Genomic DNA, 25,959 nt, shown 5'->3' on the forward strand with positions numbered 1-25,959 from the left:
GCCTTGATTGTGTCATCACGATGTCTCCGCCCCTTTTTCCAGGCTCACACAATTATTATACCGACCAATCGACTGCTCCGTCAAGTACTCTAAAAACCCGAGGTGCTAGGAAGACTGACGAAGTGGGAGATCAAGCTTGGTGAATTCGATATCATGTACCGGCCTCGAGCCGCCATCAAGGGCCAGGCTGTGATTGACTTTATCACCAAGTTCCTCAACTCTGAAACTCAAGAGGGGACCGAGAATAAGGAAGAAGCTGATTCACAAGAGTGGCTTCTCCATGTCGATGGATCTTCAAATTCAAAAGGCAGCGGAGAGAGCATAATCCTTATAGCCCCCGACCAGACTTGCATACAGTACGCCCTAAGGTTTGGGTTCTCAATTTTCAACAATGAGTCAGAGTATGAAGCACTCCTCGCTAGGCTCAGATTAGCAAAGACTATGGGAGCTCAAACTTTGAAAATTCATAGCGATTCCTAGCTTATTGTCAACCAAGTTGCTGCTGAGTACCAAGATAGGGGGGAGAAAATGATAGCCTGCTTATAAAAGGTAAAAGAGCTCATCGGCAAATTTAGCAAATGTGAAGTCACTTTGGTCCCCATAGTAGAGAGCTCCCACGCAGACGCTCTGGCGAAACTGGCCGTAGTAGCTGAGGACGACATCACCCGAGCAGTCCCAATCGAGGTCCTACTCGAGCCCAGCATCAACTGACCTGAATTGAATGAAACACTTCTTATTACCTCAACACTGAGCTGGGTGGACTCGATCATAAGCTACCTCCAGTGGAACGAATTGCCAGACGACAGGCTCCAGGCATGAAGAATTCGAAACTGGGCATCTCGATACACCATGATAGGGGACGTCCTTTATAAGAGGGAATTTTCTGTACCGTATCTTAGGTGCCTCTGACTCGACGAGGCCGACTACGTCCTGAGGAAAATCTGTGAAGGCATTTGCAGTAATCACTCTGGCAGAAGAGCCCTGGCTCACAAGGTGATCCAACAATGATACTATTGGCCGACCATGCATGAGGACGCCAAGCAATATGCAAGAAAATATGATAAGTGCCCATGATTTGCTGCAATACCAGGACAACCATCTGAGCAGTTGACCCCAATGACTTTCCCCTGACCATTGACTCAGTGGGGGGGAGGGGGGGGTGGATGTCATAAGACTCCTACCAATGGGCCGAGGCTAAACCAAGTTCGTTGTCATAACTGTTGATTACTTCACTAAATGGGCCGAAGCTGAGCCACTCACCAAAATTACCGAGCAGAAGATTATCAACTTCGTTTGGAAGAACATTATCTGCAGATACGACACCCCTCACATAATCGTTATTAACAATGGTAAGCAGTTCGACAACGCACGTTTCTGAGGACTCTGTGAAGGACTTGACATTCTTAATGCCATCTTGTCACCTTGGCATTCTCAAGCCAATTGACAGGTAGAGGTGGTTAACAAGATCATAAAAAAACTATCTCAAAACTAAACTCGAGAAGTCTAAAGGAGCTTGGGCCGAGGAGTTGCCATATGTCCTTTGGGCGTATCGAACAACAACTCGAACCTCGACTGGAGAGACCCCTTTCTCCTTGGCCTTCGGCATGGAAGCTATGATACCGATCAAGGTTAGGATTCCAACAACACATATCAAGTCGTTTAACTCAAATGAAAATGCTGAGCAAATGACTATGATTTTAGATCTTCTCGAGGAAGAAAGAGGGAGAGTGCAACTGAGAATCACCGCTTATCAACAAGGAGAATCACTTTAGAGTTAAGGTGCACAAGTTTCGAGCAGGGGACCTGGTCCTTCGCAAAACTTTCTAGAATACCAAAGAGCTCGGCTCGAGGACATTAGGGCCAAGTTGGGAAGGACCCTACAGGGTAACAGGCACAATGCGACCAGGCACGTATTGACTCAAGGACATGAATGGACAACCCTTACCTCATCCATGGAATGCCGAGCATCTAAAGATTTACTACTCCTAAGAAAAGATCTATAAGTCTTATGGGCATGACATACGAGCACGGTGACTAGGATTATTCAACCTGACAACTACTACCTATTGTTAACTAAGGGTGACCTCTCGTTCTCAAAGGGAAAAAAGGTGCTCTATATGCTCCTACTATTCTTTCTCTACTGTTTTGTGAATTCAACAATAAAAGGACTTCTCCCAGTCAAGGGGATGGAAATTTCTTTTAATAAAATTGTCCAGACCACCAGACCACATTGATCGACTACCAGGGACTTCCCTTAGCTGAAGGGAAGAAAGTCCCTCCTGCGAGTATTCGACCCACCACATCTTGACCTATTACTTCTACTCTGCTCGATCTACTCGTTCTACTTTGCCTGACCTATTAATTCTGCTAACTTAAGAAGGCCACACATATTCACAACATTCATGGCCAACCATGCATAAGATCACAAATTGCAAAAGGAGTAAAACCTTTCATTGCTAAAAAGAGGTTGAGCATTACAACGAAAACAAGATAAAAAAAATGTATATAAGTATAGCAAGAGGGGGGCAAGGCTCGCCCTATTCCTGAGGAGGTTGATCGGCTTCAGCTTCAGCAGTGGCAGCGTCCATAGGAGCTTCATCGACGGGACCATTGAGGTCCAGGTCTGGGTACCTCCGCCGGACATCTTCCTAGCACTGCTAATAACCGAGGTTGAAGTAATCCTCCAACTCATTGGTACACTCCTGGGAAGCTTTGTATGCCTCCACAGTTGCTGTCTATGCCACAAGAAGAGAAGCCTTAGCCTCGACTTTCGCTATCTTGGCCTCTACCCCAACCAGGCATGACTTTGCTTCCTTCATCTCGCCAAACATCTTAGCCTTTCTCTGCCGCTCCTCGACTGGAAGGTCCTCGAGGGTCATTCTCTCCTCCCCAGAAACCCTCAGGGCTTCCTATAAAGACTCAACCTAGGTAGTATCTATGTCCTTAGTCGTAACAGTGGCCTCCAGGTCCGCAGTCTTAACCTGGAGATTAGCCCTCTCCACCTCAAGACAAAGCCCCATCTCTTGAAAGCCTCGATGGGCAGGAATTTTCCTAGGTGGTGGGCTGAGAAGGAAAAATATATTAAAAAAAGGGAGGCATTAATTGTCTACGAAAAAGTTACAAGAAAGCTAGAAGTTTGGGAGCAGAAGAAAGGGGCGAAGGACTTGATACCTTAAGGAACGTGGTCATAAACCCTCCTATGAAGGCCTCAGGGTGCAAGGACAACATCGCAGCAACCTCATCCTCGGAAAAATTGCAGTTGCTCCATTGAGCCAAAACAACCATATGTTGAGTAAGAGGTCTAGGTGACCCAGACTCGGCTGCTGTCGCCTCGGGAATTTGATGTCCTGAGGTCCCATCTCCGCCTCCTGGTGACCGACGACTTCAACGTCTTCGGCCTGGCGGTCCTCATTCTGAGCTAAGGACGACTCTAGGTTTACGACTTCCCTCGTAGATGATTTTGAGTGGGGGTATCTCTCTCGTTGGTTCCCTTGATTGAACCCCTTGAGCCACCTCGACTCCCTTGCTCGTGATCGCCTCGGATGCCCGGTGACACCACCGTCCACTGCTGTACGGTGGGACCCATGATGATGCATGTGTTGCATCCAAATTGTCCAACCATTTGGCTAGCTTGTCTTAATAGGCTTGAGACTAAAAATAAGTCAGATCTAAAGTTCAAGTGGACCCTAACATTTAATGTAGTGGACAATGACGTCCACCATTCAAAATTTCTAAGGGCCATAGTAGTTCCCTATTAAGCTGATATTTTTTTCCACTTCATCTATCACTATGATAACCTATGAATAGGTTGGATGGGAAACATATGCTATGATGGGCCTTAGGAGCTTTAAATGGTGAAAAACATTATCACCACTCTTATTTGGTTGTGGCCGATTTGATGTACATATAGGGTCCATTGGTGTGGCCCATCTGATGTACATACAACCCATGCTTTCTTTCTCCCCAAGTGAAGCAACCACCAAGTCAACTCTCTCTCACCCTCTCTCTTACACACCTATACATGTCAAGTACACCATCACCTCATCCATCACTCACATCCATCACACATCTCTCTTCTTTCTCATCTCTCTTACATTTCTCATCTCTCTCCTTCTCAAGCAACAAGCATCACACGTCCAAGCTCTTCCATGAGAGAAAAAGTGTGAGTTGTGTGGCCTACTTCCCATCCCAAAAACCTTCATCCTAGCCATTCATTTCTCATCTTCCACCATCAAAGTGAGACACAAGGATATCAGCTTTCCATCGGACCAAGAAGATCGAACGGTGGGTGCTTCTATAGGCCAGTTTCATATTTTTTTATGATGGGCCAAGTGAGGCTTACCGATCGATGGTATGGATCTCACTTTGGACCATAAGATGTGGCTTTGGCCTATCTTGATCCTCATGATCATTCCATGATGGGGCCATTCTCCATGGACCCCATCATGATGTTTATTTTTCTTGATCTCCACCGTTGATTTTCGGTTTGATGGGCCCACGTGTAATGAGACCCACTTGATGTATGATTGTTTGCAAGGGAGGGCCCATAGTGTCGGGGACCCTCCATCACACGTGTCCCACTCTCTTTCTCTCTCTCTCTCTCTCTCTCTCTCTCTTTCCCTCTCTTTTTCATTTCTTTCATGTGGTGATGTTGTTTTATGACTTGGTTTTGCTTGTGGTTATGCTCCATTACAAAAAAAATTCATATCGAAAATCCTCCTTGTAGGATCCCAGGATCGGAATCTGGCATGTGAGTGCCGAAATCTGAGAATGGGGCACTGCGGAGGCTGTTGGCGCCGGATTCGGCGATCTAGAATTTTGTGAGCCCGTTTTCAGACAGGCACCTCAAGGGTGGGCTCAGATTTACCCTTAGCGGCCCTAGAAGACTCTCCCTAATGGGCCGAAGAAGGAGGGTCATCCTTTGTAGCCACCCTCCTAAGCCTCTTTAGCTTAGTCGTAGAGGGAAGCCTTATTCTTTTCGGCAGACAAGGTTGGTCTGCCATTTTTATAAAAAAAAATAAAAAATACAAGGGTCAGACAAGCAAAGGTGATGTTTGGGCATAAAAGCACATAAGGACTAACTAGCTGTAACGTACCTATTGATTCGACTATGGATAGGTTGGCCTAGTGCGAGGATGAATGAGTGATCGGCCTCCTTCAATTTCTTTCAGCTGCACTCCTCTCCTTCGCAAGTCTAACTTGGCGAAGTTGCAACTGAGAGAGATCGGGCTGTCTTTGGGGAAGAGCTATAAGAAAACATGCCCATATTCAGTAAATAATAAACCGACCACTGACCAAAATAAAAAATACAAGGGCTACAGCTCGACAACTTTAACTAGGGAAAGCGGATGCGGTGGAAACCCGAGAGCACAATCTTCCCACCTCCGCTGTTGGGTCCTCCCACTCCCCTGACATGAAGAAACACTTGTCCTTCAACCTTTATTGGAGAACGGGTTATCAGTGATAAGGGCCTAGCCCTGGTTCACCCAGGAAGAAAAGTAGTACTAGCCCCAAGCACTTGGGTTGGCCTTGGCCTTGTACAAGTACAAAAGCTCATCTGCAGTTAGCTTACCGAGCTGATGCCACAAGATGTATGTTCTAAAGATGGCCCGCCAGACATTGGGAATCAGTTGGCCCAGGGCAAGCCTAAGGCGGTAGGCGACATCTCATACAATAGATTGAAGGGGAAACTACAGACCACACTGGAGGGCCATGACATAGATGGCCACCTCGCCCGCCCAAGGATGGCCCGAATCTTCCTCGACCTTAGGAACCCGGAGTCATGGATGTGGGATTCCAACCTGATCGAGGCTAGGTCTGCCTCCTGCAACCTCAATCCGAGGGGGTTGACATTCGAGGACGACCCCTCAGCGGGTGTAATGGCTGACCTCATCGGGGTAGACACTACCTCTTCCTCCCGAGCCTCCATCATCAGAGATGGTTCGCCTGAGAATGCATCTAACCGGGAGTCCACACTTTTGGGGATGGACTCCCTGTGAAAAGCCCCTGACACAGATGCCCTACCAGAACCCTCTGACATTTAAAAAGGAAAAAGGGGGAGAAGGGGTAGAAAAAGAGCAAGGAAAGATGGAGAGGAGATGGATGTGTTGCCGAAAAAATAAAATAAATGACTCACCAGAAATAGCCTATTGGCCAGACCTGGTTAAGCGAAACAGAAGGAAGAAAGAGATGGGATAATGCGTGGGCAACAAGTGAAACAAGTGAGGGCACCCGCCATATTTATAAGTATTCGAATGGAGGCACTAAATACACACACATTTAATGCCGAAACATGAAAAGATGCCTTGGTATGCGCCTCTGTCCATGTGATAGCTTAGGGTTTGGACAGGCCCCACTACCAAGGTAGAGACGAGTGTCCGCCCGTCATTTATCCGAGGGCGGAATGGTGCCGCTCTGTGCATGCCTCCTCGTACGAATTGTTTCTATCATCATGATATCCTCCCCGATTCCAGTGTTCGTAGCCTTTCCTTTTTCCACATTAATGATTTGATGTAACATGGTATAAGGAGGTATGCACCGATTGAGTCGACCATCCGACCTCCCACATATGAGATCTCATGCTTGAGTGTTAATCCAAATCCACTTACTTCTCGAGCATTTAGAGATAATGCTTAGAAGTAGGGAACAACTGTTATGGGTAAAATTGGATTGACCACACACCTGGAGTAAAATGGGAAGATGGGGGGAAGCACTCCAACATGAAGGGTCTAGTATTAGCTAGGCCTCGAGTGTCGACCACGACTGTTGTGAGTAATTCAAGTGGCGGCCATGAATACCAAACTCAGCCGCCGAGTAAAGACTGCACAGTCTCGACCAGCGGCTCTAGAGGTCAGTTTCGTGTATCGATCTTGAGGAGTGACCTCAGCCTCGAGGACCATCTTCTACCAAGGACTCAGACCATAGAGCTCGCCCCGACCATTGACCTTGGAATAGGAAGACTCCACTCTGTATACAGTTGGGATGCCCTTCAGAGATCTCCGTTGAGGATCACACCGAGAAGGGCGTGATATATACAGGAATAAAATCATTTTATGATACACATCTATCCGGTAGATTCATTGCCACATACGTAAGTAATCTCAATGGCTTATAAATATGAATTCTAGTTACAGATAGAGGTACGCTCAATGATCCTAACCTTGGTACTCCCATGTGTGCCTAGCCAGACTTAGGCATTGGAGGGCTCCCAGCTACAACTAGCACACCAAGTGTCTCTCTATTTTGCAGGTGCTCAACGGGATAGGAATGACAACCAGATTACATCATCAACAGGCATGTATGGACCTAACCAAGATTCAGATATTTCTTTTATTTCAGAAGCAGAGCCATTTGTTGCATTCCTGCAAAATGCGGACTATGCAATGTGTGAAATTCTACTTATTATCTAGAGAAATTTACCACTGTACGACCCATTTATGGCCCATTCCCCTTTTTAAGCAACTTATTTTTAGCTCATGAGAATAAGCCCCAGCCGTACGGACAACTTTTCTAGGTCGAAAATGCCCCTGCTTTTTTCCTTCAAGCGGATCGGCTGGTGCTTAAACGCTGGGTTTCCCTATGGCTAGATTATAACCGTAGCCAGAGCCGTAGCCATTGAAAAAAAAAGTTTAATCCGGGTGGTAGTACCGTCGATCCGGCAGTAATGCCGCCGACCTCTGGACATCTGGGCGGTAGTGCCGCCCAGTGTTTTTAAAAATTGGGTGGGTCCCATCGTGGGCCCTACATAATTTTGAATGGGCCCCACACTCAATGTTCATGTTTTTGGTGGGCCCCACATCCACCTGTGCACTTTTTTTTTATTATATTATACATGGATAACTTTATTCTAACTACATTTTTCTCTAATACATATTTAAATAAATATGTATATATAAGCATATAAAATTTTTTTCTCTCTTTTTTTTTCATTTCTTTCTTTATTCATTTAACAAGAATATCTTCTAAACCAAAATTAGTTATTTGATGTACCCTATATGATTTTGGGGTAGGAGAAGCTACTTTAGCCAACCACCTATTTATTTTCCAAGATTCCATCAGGTTGATGGTCGAAAATCCATTTCATTCACTTCGTGGTCAATTTCAATCAGTTCACGGTCAATTTTATTCATTTCATTTACTTCACGATCAATTTCATGCATTTCACGGTTAATCCCGGTAATTCTGCTTCACTTCACGGTCAATTCTATGTATTTCATGATCAATTCCCTTCACTTCACGGTCAATTTCATGCATTTCACGGTCAATTCCCTTCACTTCACGGTCATTTCCATGCATTTCACGGTCAATTCCCTTCACTTCATGGTCAATTCCATGCATTTCACAGTCAATTCCCTTCACTTCACGGTCAATTCCCTTCACTTCACGGTCATTTCCACGCATTTCATGAATCTTCACGGTCAATTTCATGCATTTCACGGTCAATTCCCTTCACTTCACGGTCATTTCCATGCATTTCACGGTCAATTCCGGCGATTCCGCTTCACTTCATGGTCAATTCTATGTATTTCACAGTCAATTCCATGCATTTCACGGTCAATTTCGGCAATTCCCCTTCACTTCACGGTCAATTCAATACATTTCACAGTCAATTCCATGCATTTCATGATCAATTCCCTTCACTTCACGGTCATTTCCATGCATTTCACGGTCAATTCTGGCGATTTCGCTTCACCTCACGGTCAATTCCATACGAAAATAATATCGATATCGTCGATAATGTCATTGATAACCGGAAATATCGGTATCGCTACAAGTTTCGCTGGCCAGGGATACAGAAACAATATTGATATCATCGATAATATCGTTGATAACCAGAAATATCATTATCGCTACAAGTTTCACTGGCTAGGGATATGGAAACAATATCGATATCGTCGATAATATTGCTGATAACCAGAAATATCGGTATCACTACAAGTTGCGCTGGCCAGGGATACGAAAACATTATCGATATCGTCAATAATATCACTAATAACCGGAAGTATCGGTATCGCTACAAGTGAAGGGGATTGACCATGAAATGAGTAGAATTGACCATGAAGTGAAAGGAATTGACCGTGAAATGCATGGAAATGACCGTGAAGTGAAGGGAATTGACCGTGAAATGTATTGAATTGACCGTGAAGTGAAGGGGAATTGCCAGAATTGACCGTGAAGTGAAGGGGAATCGCCGGGATTGACCATGAAATGCATGGAATTGACCATGAAGTGAAGGGAGTTGACCGTGAAATGAATGGAAATGACTGTGAAGTGAAGGGAATTGATCGTGAAATGCATGGAATTGACCGTGAAGTGAAGGGGATTAACCATGAATTGAATTGAATTGACCGTGAAGTGAAGGGTAATAGCCGGGATTGACCGTGAAATGCATGGAATTGACCGTGAAGTGAATGGGATTGACCATGAAATGAATTGAATTGACCGTGAAGTGAAGGGTAATCCCCGGGATTGACCGTGAAATGCATGGAATTGACTGTGAAGTGAAGGGAGTTGACCGTGAAATGAATGAAAATGACCGTGAAGTGAAGGGAATTGACCATAAAATGCATGGAAATGACCGTGAAGTGAAGCGAATTGACCGTGAAATGAATGGAAATGATCGTGAAGTGAAGCAAATTGACCGTGAAATGCATGGAATTGACCATGAAGTGAAAGGGAATCGCCGGAATTGATCGTGAAATGCATGGAAATGACCGTGAAGTGAAGCGGAATTGCCGAAATTGACCATGAAATGCATGGAATTGATCGTGAAGTAAAGGGAATTGACCATGAAATGCATGGAAATGACCGTGAAGTGAAGGGAATTGTCCGTGAAATGAATGGAAATGACTATGAAGTTAAGTGGAATCACCGGAATTGACCATGAAATGCATGGAATTCACTGTGAAGTGAAGGGAATTGACTTTGAAATGCATGGAAATGATCGGGAAGTAAAGGGAATTGACTTTGAAATGCATGGAAATGACTGGGAAGTAAAGGGAATTGATTGTGAAATGAATGGAAATGACCGTGAAGTGAAGCGGAATCACCGGAATTGACCGTGAAATGTATGGAATTAACCGTGAAATGCATGAAATTGACCGTGAAGTGAAGGGAATTGACCATGAAATGAATGGAAATGACCGTGAAGTGAAGCGGAATCGCTGGAATTGACCATGAAATGCATGGAATTGACTGCGAAGTGAAGGGAATTGACCATGAAATGCATGGAAATGACTGTGAAGTGAAGGGAATTGATCGTGAAATGAATGAAAATGACCGTGAAGTGAAGCGGAATTGCCGGAATTGACCGTGAAATGCATGGAATTGACCGTGAAGTGAAGGGAATTGACCATGAAATGCATGGAATTGACCGTGAAGTGAAGGGAATTGATTTCACAGTCAATTCAATTCATTTCACGGTCAATTCCCTTCACTTCCCGGTTAATTCCATGCATTTTATGGTTAATTCCCTTCACTTCACGGTCAATTCCATGCATTTCACGGTCAATCCTAGTGATTCCCCATCACTTCATGGTCAATTCAATGCATTTCACAGTCAATTCCATTCACTTCACGGTTAATTATGTGCATTTCACTCTTAATTCCCTTCATTTCACGGTCAATTTCATGCATTTCACGGTCAATTTCAGCGATTACCCTTCACTTCACGGTCAATTCAATTAATTTCACGACCAATTCCCTTCACTTCACGGTCAAGTCCGTGCATTTCACAGTCAATTCCCTTCATTTCACGGTCAATTCCCTTCATTTCACGGTCAATTTCATGCATTTCATGGTCAATTCCGGCGATTCCCCTTCACTTCACGGTCAATTCAATTCATTTCACGATCAATTCCCTTTACTTCGCGGTCAATTCCATGCATTTCAAGGTCAATTCCCTTCATTTCAAGGTCAATTTCATGCATTTCACGGTCAATTCCGGCGATTCCCCTTCACTTCACGGTCAATTCAATTCATTTCACGGTCAATTCCCTTCACTTCATAGTCAATTCTATGCATTTCATGGTAAATTCCCTTCACTTCACGGTCAATTCCATGCATTTCACGGTCAATTCCGGCGATTCCCCTTTACTTCACTGTCAATTCAATACATTTCATGGTCAATTCCCTTCACTTCATGGTTATTTCCACTCATTTCATGGTCAATCCCCTTCACTTGTAGTGATACCGATACTTCTGGTTATCAGTGATATTATCGACGATATCGATATTGTTTCCGTATCCTTGGCCAGCAAAACTTGTAGTGATACCGATATTTCCAGTTATCAGCGATATCATCGATGATATCGATATTGTTTCCGTATCCCTAGCTAGCAAAACTTGTTGCGATACTGATATTTCCGGTTATCAATGATATTATCGACGATATCGATATTATGTCCGTATGGAATTGACCGTGAAGTGAAGCAGAATCGCCGGAATTGACCGTGAAATACATGGAAGTGACCGTGAAGTGAAGGGAATTGACCGTGAAGTGAAGGGGAATCGCCGAAATTGACTGTGAAGTGAAGCGGAATTGCTGGAATTGATCGTGAAATGCATGAAAATGACTATGAAGTGAAGGGAATTGACTGTGAAATGCATGGAATTGACCATGAAAATGCATGGAATTGACCGTGAAGTGAAGGGAATTGATCGTGAAGTGAAGCGGCATCGCCGGGATTGACCATGAAGTGAATGAAATTGACCGCGAACTATTGATATTGACCGTGAAGTGAATGAAATGGATTTTTGACCATCGACCTGATGGAATCTTGAAAAATAACCAGGTTGGCTAAATTAGCTTCTCCTACCCAAAATCATATATAGTACATTAAGTAACTCATTCTAGTTGAGGAGATATGCTTGTTAAATAAATGGACAAAGAGATGAATTATAAGATAGAAAAATATTTTTATATACTTATATATTATTTACATAATTATGTATTAGAGAAAAATGTAAGGGAGAAAAAGCCATCACTGTAAAAATAAAAAAACAGCCAGATTGCCAGCGGCAGTGCTGCACCCGCCTCCCATTTTTATTTTTATTTTTTAAAATTGTGGAATCCCGTTGCTTTTATGAGTCCATCATGAGTTCATTGTTATATCCAAACCTTCCATCTATTTGGCTATCTCATATTAAGGCTTGAGACGAAAAGTAAGACAGATCTAACTATCAAGTGGACCACACTGTAAAAGGCAGTGGGGAATTGAACGTCTACCATTGAAACTCTTTTAAGGGTTATAAAAGTTTTGGATCATTATGAAATTTGTTTTTCCTCTTCATTTAGGTCTTTGTGACCTTATGAATAGATTGGATGGAAAATAAATGCTACGGTAGGCCAACAAAATTTTTAACGGTAAAAATCAATTTCCCCACTGCTCTTTGTGGTGTGGTCCAGCTGATCTTTGGATATGACTGTTTTTTTTTTTTTTTTTGGATAATGCTCTGAAATGATCTCGAAATATGGATGAACGTTGTAGGTATAATAAACATTCGCACGTTGTGGATATAATAAATACATAACGGTGGGGCTACGTAACTTTGATCTCTTTTGAACCGTTCGTACAACTCGGAGTTCGAGGAGCGTCAGAGCACCGGGCGATCCGCTTCCGGAAGGAAAGCAGGGGCATTTGCGACTTCAGAAATATGGCCGTACAGCTGGGGCTTACTCTAGTGAGGTAAAAAGAAGTGAGCTTCAAAACGTAAATGGGTCATAAATGAGTCGTACACTAGTAAATTTCTCTATTATCTATGCATTAAGGAACAGATGAGAATCACGAAGAAAGGAACAAAAAGTGCTGATATTTCGTACGTGAAGGTGAGTCAAAAACTTCTGAAATGATAATTTCAGTGGCAACATAAAGATAACTATAACATAGAACCTGCAGTAAGATTATCAAAAGAAATTCTTAGAACAGTCTAACACCACTGTGCTGAAAAAAAAAAACTTGGTTTTCTTAAAGAAAAATAATTTTCAGCGTCCTCTGGCGACGTAAGCAACAGATGCTGCAGCGAAAATTGTGGTGGCAGATGACAGCCATGTCCACAAGTTCTTCCTCTTCTGCGATTCGGCCACCGAAATCTGCAGAGACTTAATCTCTTCCCTTGCTTCTTCAACCTTCCTGACACGAATTTCAAAAGCCCTCTTGATGGCTTCCAGTTCTGCTGCGAAAGATTGAATTTCGCAGTCTATCTCCTCTCCTCCTCCTTTCCCGCCCTTTTCTCCATTTTCCATCTCACACACCATTTCTGATGTATCCTTCAGCATTGATAAAGCTCGTCCAAACGCTGTTTCTGCCAATTTGATTCTCGTCTGCAGATCGTTGAGACCTTGTCGAGCCTCCACTAGACTTTTCTCCATAGAATTTCGATCCTCAGTCAGCAATTCGAATAGTCGGTCACTTTCTTTCTTCGCTTCGAGCAATCCATCACGCTCTATTCTTGTCTGTCCAAGCTCTTCTCGGGTCTCTTCGTTGCTCTTCCCCAGCTCTACAACTTCCATCTTTAAGCTCTCCGCCTCTTGTTTTTGCTGATCGAGGTCCTTCAAAATGCCATCCTTCTCATGAAGAATGCCATCAAATGCATCTTTTTGATGGCTAAGATCAGCATCCAGTAGACCATTCGTCTTGGTGAGATCTCCACACAATTCTTCAAGTTCTGACACGGAAGCACTGAGGCGGCTCACCTCTTCCTGCAACTGGGTTATGTCGTCCTCCCGAGCAGCCTTCACCCGCTTCATCTCTTCCTTGTCTCTAACAATGTCTTCTATCTTCTTCATCAGATCCTCAACCCACTGCAACGACTCCTTCAAACTCCTGTCAATCAAATTCTTCTCGATCATCAAGGATTCGAGGGTTTTCTCCTGCTCTGCCCTTTCTTTCACTAGCCCATCCCGCTCCAACCGTAGATTCCCGACCTCCTCTTGGATAATCACATTACTCTTCTCCAGCTCAAGCGTTTTAGACATCAGAACTTCAGTCTCCTCTTTCTGTCGATCAAGATCTGTGTGGGCCGCATCCCTCTCACGAACAACATGGTCTAAAGTATCCCTACAACGCCCAAGTTCGGCTTCAAGCAAGTCCACCTCTTTCCGCATCTCGGTCATCTCGGCATCTTGCTCGACCCAGGTTCGCTTGATGACATCCATGGATTTAACTGTGTCCTGCAACTCTTTCTTGAGATCATTGAACTGCTGTGATGACTCTTCCAGACGCCTCTGCATCGAAGCCCTCTCTTCCATCAAAGATTCGAAGCGTCTCCCCATCTCCATCTTTTCTTCCATCAGCCCATCTCGTTCCATCTGCAGATGTCTGTTATCCGCTCGACCCTTTGCACTGCTCTTTTCCAGCTCCGCCACAGCCAATCTCAACCTTCCCGCCTCCTCTTTATGCAGATCGATATCCTTTCGAACGCTATCCACCTCTTTCCTCAGCTCCTTGACCTTAATCTCTTTCTCAGCCACGGCCCGCTCGATCTCTTCCCTGTCTCTGACGCTCTCCTCCAACCTCGCATCAGAAAGTGTGACTCGAGTCATCAGCTCTTCCCTCTCTTGCTCCATCGATTTCATCATTTGGGTCATCGCTGATTTCATCTCCACTTCCACTGCTGCCGTTTTCTCCACGCTTGCAATCTTTTCCCTCCATTTCTCCTCTCGTTGGCCCAGTTCCGAAGCGACGATGAGGACGCTCATGGCCTGCTCAATCTTGGACGCAGCAATTTCATCTTGGTGGATGGATTTTTCGGCTTCCAACTTTTGGGTTTCGGCAATGGACCGTGCGAGCTCCGATACGAGTGCTTCTTTGGATTTTTGTAGCGTGTCGATCTGCTCTCTTCGCTCGACGGTCTCTCGGACGAGGAGATTGTTGAGGGCTTTCAAGCTCGCCAACTGCTCCGAGGTATCGTTGTGGGTTGTTGCTTCTGTTCGGTTTTCTTGATTTTGGAGCTTCTTCTTGGCCATGGCGATTGAAAAGTTTCAGAGAGAGATGAGAGTGGATTCTGTGGGGGAGAAGCAGATGAGAGTTGGCTCTGGAGAGTGGATTCTGTGGAGGAGAAGCAGATGAGAAAAAGATCCGTTAGTTTTGAAATTCAAATTTCTTGGTGCATTAAAGAACACGTAATGCTCCACGTGAACGGCACGTGTCATGATATCATTGGCTGTAGGCCGGACTTATCTTTTCCGAAACTTGTGTCCCAGCTGAAATGCGCAAGATATGGTGTGGAGTAACTTATTTGCGCTGCTAGAGTATGGCTATCCCAACATATTCCCTCATCTTTTGCTTACGAAGCATATGTATACTTCAATATAGACCTTTAAGATAATGTGTCCCATAATAGAAGTGAACTTAGCCAAGATTCGGTTTGATCGGATGATTCTAACCCTTCTTTTTCTTCGCATAAAATAAATGGTTAAGACTTAAATATCAATGGTTTATCTTTAACAAACAAGCATCCGTTTTAATCACAGCTTAAAACATCTTTGCGTAGACAATCTGGACCGTTTATTTTAAGGTACGTATACAGAATAGCAGCCGTTAAGCCGATGGCAAGTGTACGGATGTCCATACTCCGAGGGTACATCCTAAGTTGAGAGATACTTATACTTACCCTTGTATCAGTGACCTATCAATTACAAGGCAACAGAAAATCGAAAAGAGAGAAATTAATGTGATGCCAATCGATGTAAGTGGGGCCAATGAGTGTTGATCCGTACAGTTGATCTGACGGTAAGTTGAAGGCAAGTGGGCAAATCCTAACCTTTGGCCTAGATGTCTACAACAACGATTGAAAAAAACAAAAAAAGAAGGAGATGAAGAAGAAGAAGAAGAAGAAGAAGAAGAGGAGAGAAGCTAAAACATGGATATCTGGGATCATGCGGCCTACAAGATTTCAAGGGAATCTGCCATCGATGTTGGATCCCATCAGATTACCGGTCCAGATCATCCTAACATGGCCCCATTTGTACAGAGGTACACGCATACCTTGCAGGGAAAAGATGAGCTAAATACAGACAATTTGGGGGAGCGGATTCGGTGAGACCCGGGACCCACCCAACCCACTGAGGCCCTTACCATGGGGCCAACTTGATGTATGTCTTTTTGTATCCAGGCCGTCCATCCGTGTTTCCAGATCATTCCAGGTTATTTACCCAAAAATGAAGCAGATCCAATTAGCGATTGAACTCCCTACCGTTGAAAACTTCTTACGCACACCTTAATGTTACCGCAGTGTTTATTTGCCATCCGATCTGTTGACAATGTCACCTGAGTTTGGATGAAGAGAAAAAAACAAATATCAACTTATCCAAAGCCTGTGTGGCCAATTAATAGACGATAACCACTATTTCCTTTTTATGGTTAATTCAACTGGTAATGGGATATGCTTCCTTCAGGACACCGCACTAAAATGTATAAACGGATGGATAGTGAGTCGGATAATGAATATATATATCAAGGTAGGCTCATGCTAAGTATTATGACAACCCCAAGTGTAGGGCTGTGATGTAGTAATAACTCAATGAGACTGGAGTTGTACTCACAGAAACTTGTTATTATGCAATTTTTGAAATATGTTAGAGTTAGAATTAGAATCTAAACTAATTATTAAATTCTAGTTTAAAAGAGTGATGTTGGAAGAAATTATCAGAGATAAAACACTATATTGTCAAGAATTCACTTATAGCTTCCTTAATGTTAATTTTCTTGATTCAATTAGATCACCCAATTAGAATTGAAGTCCTATCATATCTAGTCGACAAATGGAGCAGTTAAATCATCATTGATATACTTCAAAATATATTTGAACTTTCATTGAATTAGTTCCCTAATAAAGTATTAACGACTTGATTGTTGTATATTTAAAGCTGTAAGTGCTTATATATTTAGCACACATGGAATGTCAAATTTTGTAAGAAAAAAGTATTACAAGTTAAATCACAAGTATGGAATCACAACTACTCTACATGTTTGAAGATAAGTTCAAGATTGGCTTATAATCAGCTCAAGATCGGTATATCGTCTCATGACAAGTTTAAGACAAGTTGTCCCATGTATTTGCTAAAACACAGGTGATATAACCCTTAAAAAAAAATAAAAAAAATGAAAAAAAAACAAAAAAAAACCTTAGATTAGGTACTTTCAAAAGTCAAATTAATTTTGAATTTTTAATAGTGTTTTTGCTTTAGAGTTTCGCCAACCTAACTTCTGTTTTGGCCAGCCTAACTTTCTCGACTAATCTAACTTCAAGTTCGAGTTTAAAATCAAAATTTGTTGAAAATTCAGCCAGCCTAACTTTTAGTTCAACTAGCCTAAACTTGAAATTTAGCCAGCCTGAGTTAAGTTTAGGTCAAATTCCAGCAATGTATTTCTTTGGAATTTGGCCAGCCAATTGGCAAATTTGGCTAGCTGAATTTCACCTCGAGCTAGCCAAATTTTAGATAAATCTTATCATGCGCAATCTGATAACCATTAGATCAAATCCGATGGAATCTGGTCAGTTGAATTTCCAATATCTTTGGCTATAAATAGAGGCCTTCTCTTATTCTAAACTACAACAAAAAATTACTCTAAACTTTCTGCAAGTGAGAGAGAAGCTCAAGTCCTCGGCAAGCTAATTGTGTGGTATTTATAAATTATTTTTAACTTATTCAATTCTATTTCTCAAGATCATTTCAATCTTATTTTAAAGAGTATTCTATACTCCTTTTGAGATCTAAGAGAATTGAATCAAGTAGCATTGAGTTTTTCATTTATAAAATATTATAGAACCCTATTCTCTTTCTTTCGAGCAAATAATGTCTCCTTTACATACAAGAAAGAAGTTTTTTTGCTACAAGCTTCTACTACATCTTCAAATCGGCATTTGAAAGTAAGTTATTTATTGCTTTATTTTATTTAGATTTTTCTGAGATAGCCTGTGAAAATTTTCAATGGATTGATATGTGATAGCCCGTGAAAATCACAAAGTAGTTTTTGTTTATGATAGCCCATGGAAATCACAAAAGGAGTTTTATTGTGGTAAACCCTTTAAAATCATAAAGAACTGTATAAGGTTGTTAATGTGAACCTGTGAAAACCTTGTTATAGTGAAAGCCAAAATAACGAGGGTAGTAATTTTGGGAGTGGAGTAGGAGTGATTTTTTTAAGCACCGAAACACTATAACTCCTTGTACCTTGTGGTGAATGTTTATTTCCTTTTACTGGTGGATGTTATTTATTTCATTTTTCTGGTGAATGTTGTAATTATTTTATATTCTCTTGCTAGTTTGAAAGATTGATTTTAAAGATATTCATGAAATAAGGTTGTCCTGCCTAATATTTTAGGTGAATTTTGTCTTACAAATTATTTAGAATCAAGGCTTCAATACTTAAGCGATTAAGATTTTTTATTCTTTATATATTCTACTTTTATTTCGATTATTTGGCATTATCTCTCCTTTTCAATATCTATCGTGCCCGGAGTCAATGATAGATTAACGGAATCTATAGATCAATCGATTACAAAATATGTAGGAGAATATCAATAATCTTCCTAAGCATCCAAAGCATCCAAAGTACCCGGAGTTGACAATGGATTAAAGTAAACTGAAAATACTTCTTCATTCAAACCCAATATTCATGAAAACTAAATAACTTGAATCAAAGTAAAATAAATATTAAGAAGAACTAAAAGCTTCACCTCTTAGCTTTAGCTAAGAGATTAACTAACCATAAACATGATTGAACTAAAATTCAAATAGAAAAACATAAAAACTAACTAGAACTGAATGATCGAAAATGCGGAATGACTCTTTGAAACTCCAAAACTCCTTGCTTTACTCATTCTATCCTAATTTTATATTTTGAAGATCCTAAAACATCACTTTATATAGCCTTGATTCACATCGACTTCAAAACTGACTTGATTTTACGCAGCTATCGCAGCTTCGATGCCATTGAGCTCCTATCGAAGAGTCTATTAGTGCAATGATTTTTACACCCTATTTGTCAATCACGTAAGTCGTTATGTCATGCATTTGGTTGAGAATTTGAAAAGTGAAGACTGAAGACACAAGCGTAGTTGAAGCATCAAGGAAGCACGAACATGTAAAACAAGTGCCTTAGTGACCCTAACCCTTGATCCAAAACAACCCATATACCTTTAGATGATCTTGACATAATAAGAACACCTTATTGATCATCCCTTAGCCTTAGGAGACTAAGAAAAATATGATAAGGCTACAAGAGGTGCGAATTTGCTATGTAAAAGATAGCCCAAAATAACAGATTTCAATTGATGTTCGATGACATCGAGCTTCCATCGAATAGCTGTCGATGACATCGAAGGCCTATCGATGACATCAATCGAGAGTCAGAAATGTCTAGTAACCAACTGGATTTATTCTTTGATTTTCTCGATGGCATCGAGGTCTCTTCAATGACATCGATTGAAAGTCAGGATTGTCCAGTAAGAAATTGAATTTTTCTCTGATTTTCTCGATGGCATCGAAGACCTTTCGATGACATCGAAACTTGAAGTTCAATGACATCGAAGGACAATTTGATAACATTGAAATATGTCTAGATATGTGCAGCACGAAATCACCAAATATTTCTTGAATTGTTCGATGGCATTAAGGTACCCTTTGATGACATCGACAAAACCATTTTCTGCCTATTTTTTGATCGTTGAAACTCAAACTTTTTTAAAAAGGGCATTCGGTTCTTGGACTTTTTATGGATTTTTGGAGCAATAGAAGGTAGGGTAATTCCATATTCATATCCCTCATCCCTAGCCTCTATTCTATTGTGTTCGAAGCAATCTTCCTTGAGATTTTCACTCATTTGAGGATTCCAACCCCTACACTGAAGATGTTCTTAAATCTTTCCATTTTCTAGAGATTGGACTTAAGCAATATTGGCAAACCATTGTCCAAATTATCTAGGAGACCCATTTAGGTGAATCCCTTAAGAAAAATAACTTCCCACTAGTTCTCATCAACCAACCTCCTATCACCTTGGTCACCTCAGAGGAGCATCATATGCAAGGTGGTTGATTGTAGAGCTGAAACCTTGACAAAACAGTGGTATCATGATCGGGGGATCATCGGGGAGCTGAACGAAGTACGAGAGAGAGAAGATCAAGTAACCTAAAGAGGCGCTATAAAAGGGGCTCAATCTGATAAGTAAATTGTCATTGTAAGAGTCCAGATTTACTCTCTTTCCTTGTGTAGGATTGATGGTAAGAGTTTGTAAACCTAAACTCAAAATAAGTTCTTGTGTAGGACCTTGTGCTCTTGTTTAGGGCCTAAATCCCAGGTTCTTGTATAGGACCTTGGCTTGGGAGTAGAGCCTAAATGACTGGATTCTTGTGTAGGACTATGGCTTGGGAGTAGAGCCTAAATGACCAGGTTCTTATGTAGGAACTTGGCTCTTGCATGGGGCCTAAAACATCGGGTTCTTGTGTAGAACCTTGGCTAGGGAATAAAGCCTAAATTTAGAGTCCTCGTGTATGGTTGTAAAGGTTAGAGGTGAACTTGATTTAAAACCTTCAATAGAAATATACAGTACACTCATGGGTTGAGTGCGTCCACCGGGAGCGGAGTAGGCAAGTAGCCGAACCACTATATATGATTGTGTTTGAGATTTTCATTTGTACATCTGTTTAATTATGTATATGTGTTTGAATGTTTAATTATACATGCATGATTAGATGAATGCATAGTGATTGATAGGTAGCACATCCCATTCACACATATTTACTATCTTGATATAGACTAGTCGCTGATTTGCACATCATTTGTAGTCTATGTGATTGGACCATCTATTGGCTTGGAAGCGTTAGAGTTAATATTGCCTTGCTTAGTTTAAGTTAGGCAATTAGGATTTTAAAAGGTATAATTTTTTAATAAGTCTTAATCATCCCTCTCTAGGACATAGCCTTCTTTTATTAGCTCCATCAAGCAAGAAAATTAGATTTTATAGATTTTTGCAATGAGATTGAAGGTGGCTTCGATGACATCAACACTTACTTTGATGGCATTGAAGGTGTCATCGATGGGTCGATTTCTGCACTTTAACTCCTTGATTTTATTCCTTCCTCACTTGGTTTCCTTGGATCTTAGACTCTTGAAATATTCAATCTTGACCTCCATAGATCCAATCATTTATTATCTTTTTTCGAGTTTTAAATCCATCCTTTTAAGCACATATTCATCTTAGGCTTCTGAATCACCTCGCATGACGAAAACGTATATAATTAAATCAAATTAACACTTAAGTTCCAGAAAAACTAATGTGAGTAAAGGGTTAAATATGTATTATTTGAGTCTCAGCAGTAAGGGTCACACCCTATCGGGGGACTCTGGGTATCACTTAATCGGCTCCCACCTTAATAGGCCCCATAAAATGACATCATTTCAAAATGGCCATATTTCTCGTGAGGGATTTTTTTTCGCCCCGACATGAGATTTTTAATTTTTTGGATGAAACTACCATTCCACACCACCTGCTGGATTGGATAACCTTTCTTGCTTGAAAAAGAAATTATGAGACCCATAAAAACAACACTTGGGCATATCCCTTAGCCGATCTGATCCATTCGTTTAATCAGGGGCATGCTTGGATATTGGAAGGCATTGATTTCATCTTCATCTAATGTCTCTATCGCCTTAGTAGAGATAATGGTGTCCTTTCTCTGTTGGACTGTTTCTTCTGGTGTGGTACATCCCAGATGCTTTCTTCCTCAATTCCTAGGCTCATGCCCTAAAATTATATTCCCAACCTAATAGTCAGAGGAAATTTTAATGGATATGAACGGTGGGCCCCACAATATCAATTTGTAAGCCATATATGTGGGGCTGGACCCACGTTCCAAACCATTTAAGGGTTTTTGGTGATTTGTTTTTGAGAGATAGGGAACCACCACAACCACCACCACCACCACTGAAGTTAGAGAGAGGGGACCTGTCATGGCCCAAAATTCGAGTATAGAGTGTACACCCTCAGACCTGAATTTCAGTTCGTAACTCGTATACAAAGTGTACTAACTTAATTCCTTAATCAGTTTAATCAGAGGTGATAATTACATTCAGTTTAAGTTCCACCCCAACTCCAATCAGACATGCATAACACTTAACACCAATTAACTAGGCATATATAAATCTTGACGACCCTTAAAATAATATAAATATTAAAAATCATTCATTTATTATATTATCATACTACAAATATATTTATTATAGATTAACATTATTTCAATTAGATAAATCTAAACAATTTCATAAAATCTCAAAATCAATACCAATATGCATTATATGCTAATCAAACTATTCTAGCAAATAAATCACATAATCAGAAATGGTCTAATGCCGCCACTTCATCTTCAGATAAGTATGACCACGTTTCACATGGGTTGTGTTCAGGTGCAGTAAATCCTTCCGGTTCTTGCACCACATCATCTGTTAATGGCTCCTCTGTACGATTTTTCCATCAACAAAAAGGTAAACTAATCAGGCTTAGTGAAATAACCCAGCATGGTTCATAATCATAGTAATTTAAATAACATAAATATATATATATATCCCATCTGATGCATTTATACACCATTTGCGTCAATATCATTATATATATATATATAATGATATTGACGCAAATGGTATATAAATGCATCAGATGGGATGATTGTCCATTTGCTTTGGTTGGAAGTCGTCAACTCGCATCCACCCATTGGGTAGGCTTCTACCTTTCGATAGGCTTGTGCAAAGCCCGTATTTGGTAACTGTAATACCCTGAAAATCGAGGGTTGCGCAGATGCCCAACTCCTGAGTTCCAACGCATCACTTATGCAACATAGATAATGATGATTAAATGTTATTTGTATTAGTGCATTAAACATGAATGAGATTATACCAAAACAATATATCATACTCCAGAGACAATTGGATTATGCAAGCGGAAGACTGTGATAAGTATATAAAGCATATAAGTGGTTGTAGGTCCCCACAGCATGAACATGATACCAAGTTAAATAATTACATGTTTAGTTCCAAAATATACAAAATGATAAAGTGTGATGTCATCTAATCCATATCCCTATAGTCTTAGTGATACAACCCCAGGTTTACATAAACCAGCCAAAGAGTTGCAGGTAGGAGAACTCCTCCTCCTCGTCATAGAAGTCAGGTTTCGCCTTGTAAGCCTCGACATCACCTGAAATTACAACAAAGTCTGGTTGGTATTTTAAAACATCATTCCAGAGTGGGAGTGAGTGATCAACTTAGTGGAGGTATAAGGAAAAGGTTAACATGTTATCAATTTAGTCAAGCAGTAATAATAAAGCAGTACAATAATTATGCCCTAAGTACTCTTGTTAATGTAAGGATGGGATATGATAATGATGTATGCCCTCGCCTGCACTCCCTCTATGACATCATCTCATGGTCGCGCATGCAACACTCCTGCTGTGCTCAACTCCAACACCAAAGGTACATGCAATGCAGTACATGTACGTGATTAGCTAAGTTCTTAATTAGACCTATTTATATAGCAGATTTGGGAAGCTAAAGTACCTCCCTTTATATCATTGACCCAAACAATAATCCATATAGGGTCGTCAATCCTATTTAATCACATACGTTAGGTAGTTCTAGGTCGCTACGGAGAGACTCGTCACCTCAATGCAAGCCTATTTTATAGTGGAGGTTACTATAGAAAGGCTCGTCACCTTAGCATAGTCCTAGTGTATACTCGAGGTCACTACGAGAGGCTCGTCACCTGATCATAGGCTGAAGCTTGAATACAGTGTCCCATACCATCGTATTCAGTTCACGAGTTTGGTTTGCTCACTGGTCACTACGAGGAGGCTCGTCATCCCAACGTAGGCCGACAGCTTGACCACGGTATCCCTTACTACCATGCCTGGCTCATGAGTCTTAGTGGATCGTGGTACCAAGGTTAAATGGCTTTGCACTAGTAAGTGATACCTTAGATTCAAGCAATAACGTCCATACATGGTGAACACATTAGGCTAATCGGGTTACTTGACAAGCTCGACTGGTACGAGCGCATATTGACTTAATCGACATGAAGCGCGTAAGCACTCCGCGTGGCCTAACCACTGTCGACAAATAGCGTACGACTCGGATTCATCGAACGTGTCTTGTGTAGCGAAACAACCTCGGCCATTGATTCAGGAATCATTACTGATTGCCTGGACTACGCAATAGTCCTAATCATATTTAAACATAATAGGCATTCATATGTGATAGTTAAATAGCATGTGACAGCCAATTCAAATATAAATCTCATTTGAGCATTTCCACATACAAATAGTGTACATGTTATCGTACATAGGCATTTCATCAATAAATCACATATTAGTAAGATAGGTTATATGAAGGAAGTTGTAACTATAGATAAGGGGATTGAGGATCATATCTCAACAGCCTAATTAAATACATTTTAGCAAGCATTTTCTCATTCAAGTATTTTATCAAACACTTAGACTACACATATCAACATACATGTAATAAAGTAGTTATAACAGGCATTATAGCAAATCCTTTCACAAAGGATTCGTCACACGTACAACAATCATGTATTCTCAACCGAAAATCATGGCAAGCATAAATCCTAATTCCATATTCATTCAAACATTTTAATAAACACATGAAATGCATTAAAATCAACATAGTTTACATATATGTGTAATATACGGAAACATCGTATCTAAGCACATGTGATAGCAATCAAGTCAGTCATAAATCATTAACTGACATTGAAAGCCTTGAAAACCATAACCTAAACATTTATAGTCCGCACCTTTTGTTGATAAACTTGTATCATACTCAGTTTGAACACTACGCCTTTGTCTAAGGTGCAATGGCTACCTGAATCACGAAATAAGTTAGCTATTTCACCGATTCTTCTACTTGGATACCTAAAACAGATTAGGGTTAAGATTTCTTACCCAAAAATGGATTCGAAATCACCAGTGTAGAGACACGGGAGAAGCAATTCAGCACGTGGAGTGGTGGGATCGAATCCCGGTAGCAAACCCCAACTCTCTCTCACTTTTCCTCACTTTCTCCCTTTCTTTTCTCTTTCTCTCTCATAGGGTTTGAAATTCGTATGAAATGAGAGAGGGGTGGGTTAAGGCCCTTATATAGTCCCAAAATTGATGTTAATGGCCCTAGGGCCATAATATACTTAGGATATAGCCAAAGGGTGGCTGTTTCGGGCCAACGGAGCTCATCTGGAGGCCCATTTTCTGCATATGGTCCAGAGAAAGTTCCCTGGCAATTGATCTCGTCAGGTTAAGATTTTGGTCCGATCAGATTAGTGGATCAACCGCCGAGGACCAGTTTCAATTCAATGGTCATCGTCTCTTGATCAGGGCCACAAGTGTACTGACATGGATAGAAAAATTTTCCTGATCCGAGAGTGTAGTCGGGTTAGAATTTGACGGTCTAAAACTTTAAATTTGGCCTGTAAGTGAACGACTCAAATCACTTAAGTTTGAGTTCATTCTCTAAAGATATTCGTGTTTCTCACACACTTCGCTCTGGGTTCAAGTTGTACGTTTTTGTATATTATTTGGATTTGATTTTCGTGACGGTTGTCAAGCCCAATAAGGCGGTCATAACCGTATAGTTTCGTGTTAATCGGACTTCCGACGTGCGGTTCAGGTCCGATACGGAGTTTCAATGTGCTCCCGAGAGCAACTGGGTTTTGAGATTGGTCTTAGGTTTTTAGGTAATGTAGAGTTAACGATTCTACTGGTTTTGGGTCTTGTAGTTCATATAGAAAGCAGTTCAAACTAATTTACTAATTAATTCAGTTTAATACTTAATTAATTTTCGTCTAATTTCTAAAAGATTCGGTCCTTAGTGATTTCTTCCTGAGGTGGTACTCGGGTCTTTGTACGAATTTTTCTGAAACGTTATAGTAACAATCTACCAGGATCGACATTTCTTCC

The 25,959-nt window shown here is 41.2% G+C and overlaps 1 protein-coding gene across 1 annotated transcript; it reads right to left on the bottom strand.

The window, feature by feature from the left end:
* Positions 1–12,786: 12,786 nt before the first annotated feature.
* On the bottom strand, positions 12,787–15,064 carry LOC131225454 (COP1-interactive protein 1-like). The gene has a single exon (XM_058220984.1). The coding sequence runs from the start codon at positions 14,963–14,965 to the stop codon at positions 12,983–12,985; it is 1,983 nt and encodes a 660-aa protein (XP_058076967.1). The 5' UTR covers positions 14,966–15,064; the 3' UTR covers positions 12,787–12,982.
* Positions 15,065–25,959: the final 10,895 nt, after the last annotated feature.

Source organism: Magnolia sinica, chromosome 14, assembly GCF_029962835.1.
Source record: "Magnolia sinica isolate HGM2019 chromosome 14, MsV1, whole genome shotgun sequence".
Taxonomy (NCBI): Eukaryota; Viridiplantae; Streptophyta; class Magnoliopsida; order Magnoliales; family Magnoliaceae; genus Magnolia; species Magnolia sinica.